General features: G+C 33.0%; 1 protein-coding gene across 1 annotated transcript; it reads right to left on the minus strand.

Annotated features, from left to right (window-relative positions):
- Positions 1-1,581: 1,581 nt before the first annotated feature.
- Positions 1,582-8,114, minus strand: LOC139868064 (lysine--tRNA ligase, chloroplastic/mitochondrial-like). Its single transcript, XM_071856403.1, has 14 exons — positions 7,842-8,114; positions 7,201-7,419; positions 6,489-6,600; positions 6,233-6,341; positions 6,062-6,119; positions 5,865-5,933; positions 5,665-5,772; positions 5,105-5,197; positions 4,894-4,998; positions 4,035-4,241; positions 3,600-3,694; positions 3,308-3,398; positions 3,025-3,204; positions 1,582-1,758 (listed from the first exon to the last, which is right to left on the minus strand). The coding sequence occupies exons 1-14, from the start codon at positions 8,094-8,096 to the stop codon at positions 1,666-1,668; spliced, it is 1,794 nt and encodes a 597-aa protein (XP_071712504.1). The 5' UTR covers positions 8,097-8,114; the 3' UTR covers positions 1,582-1,665.
- Positions 8,115-8,309: the final 195 nt, after the last annotated feature.

Here is an 8,309-nt window from a genome sequence, read left to right on the forward strand (position 1 = left end):
AATTTAAATTGTCAAAATACAAGTAGAAACAACTCATGAAAGTGTAAGCTGTAACTTAACTTCAGCGCAAATTCTGGCAACCCAATTTGTTAATGCATCATGTACTTGTACTGTACAAATGTTTTATGCACAGTTTGTAGTAGAACTATCAAATTTGTTAGTGGAAATATCACCACCGCCAACATTAAAAGGTAAAAATAAATAGAAAAAGGCGAAAGTTGCTATAAAAGATTTGAAAGGAACACACTTCCTTAAAAAGTTACCATAGGGACTTCATATACTAATTTAAGTTACCATTAGAACATAGTGGTTTTCAGTTACACATCTATAACACAGGGTGATATTAAAGGTGAGAATCTCTAACCTATTTACTTATGAATTGAGTCAATGAATGCTTTGTATACATGTTAATTGTGTGTCTGTAAACTAAAGAGATACTAGTATGGAAAACATATTATATGTTCCATTATATAGATTGAGGTTCCGTTATAGATATAGAGAAACACTCGGTGTCTTTATTTTAAAATAAAATGTTTTTGTCTGAAGATCTACGGACCATGTCTATAAAGAAGATATGGTCTAAAGGTTTGGTATACTGAATACTGAAGACTGTTTGTTTTTACGTCTGCAATTTAACTTAATCTTATCTGCAGCACTTAGAAGCACATTTCTAAGTCAACGAGATTGCAGACATAATAAGACATTATTTTATCTTATGTCTTCATAAAAACAAACAGTGTGCAGTAAAGCGTCTGCGATCGCGCAGACATGATATAATAAGGTCTGCAGACCTAAAAACAAACGACACCTAAGTCTGTACATAGAACCACTCTCAATATGTTTACAGGCTGAGAGCCACATAAACAGCTTATGTGAAGATTGAGTAAATCATCATAAATAATAACCAATAACCAACTTAATATAAAAAGAGAAGTCTGCTCAGGATGAATGAAATGTGCGCAAAATGCCAGTGTAATGGTATTCTCCAAATACATATCATCGAGTACAGTTATACAGTGCACTAATTATACGTTATCGACATATAATAATTCAGTTATTCTTGGAACTTAAATGTTTATCGCATGTCCATACTAATTTGATTCTCATATAAAATAAGAAAGTGATTACTATATATATGCAGGACAACAATTAAATATACAAGGTATAATGCCAGCTTGCCATTACTTCCACATGTAATTTTATTATTCAATGTGATGATTTGGACTGTTTTAGGATACAGGTCAATTGATGTCACAAAGATCATTTGGGTCTTTTCATTCTAATGCTGCAGAGTTCGATACATTTGTAACATTACTAGATCTTCGGATATAATGTAATACAAAATAAACATATTCCTTGTTGATCTATATCCTATATTCTCATTTCTTATACATATAAAAAATACTTGAAGTCTTGAAGACCTTACAAAACTTGAATCAAGTTGTGTAACCCATAATAACCTATTTGGGACATTTATTCTACACAACTTACAAGAATGAATTGCTAAATTAGGAATGTTTGTAATACGCAACTCAGCCTGACCAAAACATAGTTTTAAAACTACACTACAATTTGAAAAAAAAAAAAAAAAATTTAATAATGTAGATCATATTTCAGTAAGAGAAGCTGAAGTAACACAAACCTTAAGTTCAAAATTTAATATTATTATTGCTGAATCTTAAGCACAGGAAAAGCAATAACGTCTCTGATACTAGGCGAGTTTGTTAAAAGCATCACCAGCCTGTCTATACCAAGTCCCTGAAAACCAAAAATAACCATTATGGCTTTTAATTTATAACAAGCACAAGTTAAATCGAGTAAAAGTGTAAAACGGTCGGGGGCTAAAGTCGCCCAAAGTGTTTTAAACGTATAAAACCTCCTGACTCGCACTTCATTTTAGAAGAAAGATTATAACTGAATACTACAATTTTTGTTATCGCATTCTATGCAACAAGTATCAACAGAAAATGAATAAACAAAAAAGAATTCGGTGTTCCACCTAAAATAGGGGTGGTCAATATTTGGTTTGAAACCGAATAATCCGAAAACCAAATCAAATCCAAACCGAAAAAAACCAAACCGAATTTGATAAACGGTTTTCGGATCGATGAAAACCGAAACCGAATTCGATATTCGGTTTTGAAAATTTTGAATTCGGTTAAACCGAAAACCGAATTCAAATTATTAATTAATATTTTAAATTAGTATTATATTTATTTATTTATTATAATATTGTACTCTTTTGTTATAGTGTTATAGGCGGTAAAAGATATCCAAAAAGATTTAAGATTCCCACCATTGTCCATCACCCAGGTTACTAGTACAGTACTTATAATTATACGGAATTATTATGATTATATTCTCTTGATACAGTATTAAATTAAATATGTGGACATAAACCATACACATTTTACTAGAGCCATGGTTCAATTCACACTTTAGCACTCGCTCGCAAAGACGAAAATGCAATTCATTTTCTCCGGTTCCACCAATATAAGCCCGTCGTTTTTGTTCTCAGGTAATTACGGAGTAGTTATATATTAATTATTACACTTTCATCCTTTATGTTCACTGCATTTTCATTCTTTTATGTATGTATGTATGCATATGTATTATGTATATTACTATATATCACAGTATATATTATTTGTGTACAAGTATTTGTTTAAGCTTTCTAATGAGGATCTTGTGCTTGCTTATAAAAGGGTCGGTATGATTGATGGTTTTAGTTGAAGTTCTAAATTTTTTATGATTTCCGGTTTTAACCGAAACCGAACCGAATTTGAATTCGGTTTTCGGTTTTGGTTTCGGTTTGGTTTTAATTCTGAATTCGGTTTTCGGTTCGGTTTTGCTCTAAAAATTTTCAAAACCGAATACATCGAACCGAATAAACCGAAAACCGAACCGATGAACACCCCTGTCCCAAAACAGACTTGCACAGAGAGTAACATGTTTTAACCCGTTACTCAGCCAGTCCGACCCACCCATTATGTCACCTATATTTTATAGGAGTCGAATTTATACCATTCCAGAAGCAGGAGGCATTCCGTATTCCAGAGCCGTTAGAAAATCTTCATCAAGATTCACTTCATAACACTCGTCATCGTCAGCTTTTGGCCCGTTTATTTCGATATCCACAACTTTGGAAGCTGCAGCCTCTCTCTTTATATTATGCTGCTTCACTTGTTCTTCCAACCGTCCTCTCTGTCATAGTAATACGTTAGATGTATTACTGTTTTCTAAAAAATTTAAAAGGTAAAGCAATACAAAAATATTAATAGTCAACAAGCATGTTTATAGAATGTACCTGGTCCATTGGATCAGTTAATTCAGAAAAAGCATTCCCTAACTCACGGCCACATATATATAGTTCGAATCTTTCAGTCAAACCTTCATGCCTGTGCAAAAAAGTCACACGTCTCAAAATAAATGTTACATTACAATATTCGCCACTTCTTCAAGTAGTATATCAAACGAAAAGTATGTGTCGTTTAACGATAAAGAATTTTGGAAGAAAATAAGGTATTGTTCTTAGGGTACGTTTGATAAAAAATAATGATTAAGAGCTGAATGACGCCTATTCGCAAAAACTTTAGTACCTCCGATGTGGCTTAGCTAAAGGAGACACTTCAATGGGATAATCGAGAACAAATGTAGGTTGCACGAGCGTTGGTTCTACCACCATCTCAAAAACCTATAATAAAAACATAAAACTGAAATTACTCACTCATTGTCTAATTCATTGTAACTATTCTATATAATCTTGTGGTGATAACCAAGGTAGAAAGTTTTCCCTATTCAGGCTTCCCGGGAGGGCGAGTAATCCGACTCCATACTCTGATGTACGTAGCCCAGCAAGATTACTCCCTGGCTGTTTCCAAACCATCCCTGGCCACCACTACATATTCGCCCTATACGGAATTCGAACCCGAGACATCTTGCAAGGAACTCAGGGCCCCAACCACTGGGCTATCTAGTGATGGTTTGTGGTGATAACCAAGATTCGATATTAACAGAGATATATTGATATTGACCTCATTAAGCAATCGCCCAACAGATGAACAAGCTTCGATCAAATGTCTGTCTTGATTATTTGGACCCATATTAAGTGCATTAAGTACTGCTTCCTTAATCACATTCAGATCGTTTCCTAATTCAATAAAATCAACCCCTGTAGCTTCTCTAACTAGATTGTGCATAGTTTCCCTCCTCCAAGGTCTTTCCAGATTAATTTCCACGCCCTGCATGTAAATGGAGATTGAAAAAAGGTGCAAGACGAAGACGAGTCAGTCATGACCTTGAAAGGTCGAGTCAGTCGAGAGACGTTGACTTTTAAATAAAAAAAAAAAAATATATATATATATATATATATATATATATATATATATATATATATATATATATATATATATATATATATATATATATATATATATATTTCAAACATAAATATTTTAATAACAAATGATTTACGAGTAAGATGATGTGTTTATTTAAATAATATATAAGTTTTTTTACAATTTTCCTACAATTACAGTGTATTTATTAATTTATATCTGAGGGATACTGTGTAAGTTAGTGTTTTTCCCAACTATATTTTGAATGGCCTTGCCATTTTCGTTTACACTAGAACAAGGCTAGACAAAAAGTCTGACTTTTGACCGACTTTAACCCGACATTTCCCGACTTTGACCCGACTTTTTGGCATTGACGGACTAAGTAAACGTTTTTGGGCAAAACGGGATGGCTAGTCACCAAACCGCCGTTTGCAACCATGATGTAGATTTGTTATCTTTAGAATGAAACTGGAATTATATTATACTTAAAACAGGACAAAATTCATACTGAAAGTACTATTTAACAAGTAAACATTCAATTTAGAGTTTTCCACACCTGATAATCCACAGTAAGTGTTCCATTAACTGCAAGAGCACACTGAGTTACAATTTCTTCAGCCATGTTCATCATGCTCTCATAATCTGAATATGCCTCGTATATCTGCGATCAGCATAAGATTGAGACCAATCAATAGTGATCACATGTGAAAAACCTTACGTACATAACTAAAATAAGTGTTAAATAGTATAAATGCAAATGAATATACCTCTATAGTTGTGAATTCTGGATTATGACGAGTTGAAATGCCCTCATTTCTGAATATTCTTCCAATCTCATATACTTTTTCTAATCCACCAACCTGAAAATGCAATCAGGTCTCTTACTATATAAATGAAATACAACCATCAAAACTTTTGAGTTGAGTGTGAAAAGAGTTTCTATATGAATATCAACATTTGATTACAAACTTTTCTTTAAGTGTTTGTAATTGTATTAAACATTCAAGATTTGGTGCAAGTATCCATCTTCAAATTTTCCTATTGTACGAACTAGGCCTTAAATTATTGCTATTCAATATTTCCACTAACTTTTGTAACTGGTCTTTTTTGCGAACGAGGTAGTCTTGTAAGTCGCCACACGATCAAAATCAGCACCTCATCAACATCTTACAGATTATATATCATACACATAAAACTGAAAGTTTGATACACACACTATAAAATCATTTAAAGTTGGATACAAACAATATAATTCCGGGTAAACTTTGACACGTTTTCACAAACTCGACCAGTAAAAAATTGAAGGTTGCTTTTGTTAGAACCTCACCAGCATTCTTTTCAAATGTAGTTCTGTAGCGATTCTCAGATAAAGATCCCTACCAAGAGAGTTATGGTGTGTAATAAACGGTCTAGCTTCTGCACCACCAGCTGCCCCCTAATAAATCAAAAAAAATAACGATATTATATTTTAGTTATATCAAATTAAATGATGAATTACACCAAAAATTAGGGTGATGATAAACAAACCTGTAGAACAGGTGTATCAACCTCTATAAAGCCAACAGATTCAACCGTCTGGCGTATGACTGATACAATCTACTGAAGTGAAGCAAAAATCAACATACCATTTACTTAAAGATACGAAATATATTCTTTAATATCATATGAGTTACAGTAATACATACATAAATAATGATTAGAGAACACATCACTTCACTACTTACCTTTGCCCTTTTACGGAATACATCAGCTACCTCTGGATTTGCAATCATATCTACGTATCTATATAAAGAATGTAAAATGAATAAGACGGATTTGCTTATAACCATGAATAATATATATAATCTATAAAGGAGAGTACAAATGTATTTATAACCAAATTATAGAACACTAACCGTTGGCGATAACGCTTATCCACATCTGTTAGCCCATGAAACTTATCCGGCAGTGGAAGCAAAGACTTCGTGAGAATCAAGAACGAATTTACAAATACGGAAAGCTCCCCTGAATAAGCATTGTAGGAATAAAACAGAAGTTGTTAATGCTATCAAATAATCACATAAAGTATTTTTAATTTGCATAAGTTGTGGTGAGTGGAGTATAATATAATTGTCTTTAGTAGAGCTTTGAGAAAAAGGAGAAAACGCTAACCTTTCTCTGTTCTCTTAATTGAGCCACTTGCACCCAATATATCACCTATATCGACAAGGCTCTTTAATTGTTCAAATTGATCATTTACGAGCCTTTCCTTCTCACAGTAAAGCTGATATCATAAGTAAACGTGATCATTTAAATGTAGATTAAACATGCTCATTTAAATGTCTAGCTGCTCCTATGTTGCTCATTTATATAATATGACATATGACAAAAAATTTAGAATAACAAATCTGATAAGCGAGTGTGACAAATATGAAGATGAGGAATGAGAGGAACAGATGACCCCATTTCCCTATTCGTAGTTCATATGTAATAGAAAATTATGCAAATAAATTCTAATAGAAAACCTAAATGCACAGATGACCCCATTTCCACTCGAGTTTCAATTAACTTCAAGGTTACCACCAAATACCAACATATTGCTAATGGATAGTTGGAAGTTGCAAACTATGAATAATAACTATACCATCCATTATCTCCTCACATGCTTGGTTTATGAAATTATTCTTTATTTTTATTCAGATATATGTTGACAGCGTTCAAGACTTTTATCACTAGAATCCGAAACTATGAATAATTATTTAAAATTGTATCACTCATTTCAATCGACAGTCAAATATGAATTTTTATGATTATGATTATAGCTACCGCATACATCACAACTTCCTATATATAAAAACAAGGCCAATGTTATCAGTAAACACACCTGAATTGTTCCAGAATCATCCCTCAAAGTCAAGAAAGCAAGTTTTCCAAAAGTTCTACGAGCCACAATTCTTCCTGATATCGAAACTTGATCATTCTCATCATTCGACTCTTCACCATTGGCTAAATCCTTATAAATCTCTTGCAACTGATTAGCAGTATGTGTCCTATCCCATTTGTACGCGTACGGTTCAAGTCCCTTACTCCTCAATTCTTCCACCTACAACAATATCACATTACTATATTAGATGCACATAACAATACATACAACCTTATCTACACATTACATATAATTTTAACCAATAATTGCAGATATCAATATCTAAATTTGACCTACATAAGTAATCACTCTAGTATTGAACATTTAAACATTTATATTATTGAATATAGAATATAGAATATAACATTGATGAAAAATATCTGTATATTTTATGTTTCAGTGTTTTCAAATGTATCTAACTTAATCCAAATATATTTTATGCTACGTCAGCAGTTTGCAAATCAACTGTTTACAATTCCATACATACAATAAAATAAATTAAAAATTCAATTCAATTCAATACAAATTGATACTTCTGAGTAAATTTAAATACATTTTTACAATATGATAACCTAAAAAAGAGTGAGGTTTTAATGGACGACCTTTTTGAGACGGATAGCGCGAATGGCGTCTCTATCGGACGTTGAAGTTGTGGCGGAGGATGAACGTCTATTCCGGCCGCCTTGTTTTGGAACGGCGGCGGCGGTGGTGGTGGTGGTGGTGGTGGCGGCGGAAGAGCAGCAGCGGAAGACAGTAATAGGGATATATGATTTATAAGTAAGGGGAGGTGATGAGGAAGAAGCTAAATGAAAGAGGTGTCTCAAAGGGCGTGATGACCAAACCTTTAAGGCCTCCATTGTTTCTTCTTATCTGATTATAATAATTCTCACCTCTTTTTGGCTAGCCACAAGTTTTAGGAACATAGTACATGGATGAAGACGGAAGGGTACATTTGTAATTTACGTTCGTACAAGTTGTACATAAAAGATGTACATGAGTACAAAATACGGAGTATTTTTTTTTAAACAATAAAATAACGTAAATTTATATAGAAACAATATTGTTTAAAA

Source organism: Rutidosis leptorrhynchoides, chromosome 1 (genome assembly GCF_046630445.1).
Source record: "Rutidosis leptorrhynchoides isolate AG116_Rl617_1_P2 chromosome 1, CSIRO_AGI_Rlap_v1, whole genome shotgun sequence".
NCBI classification, from domain to species: Eukaryota; Viridiplantae; Streptophyta; class Magnoliopsida; order Asterales; family Asteraceae; genus Rutidosis; species Rutidosis leptorrhynchoides.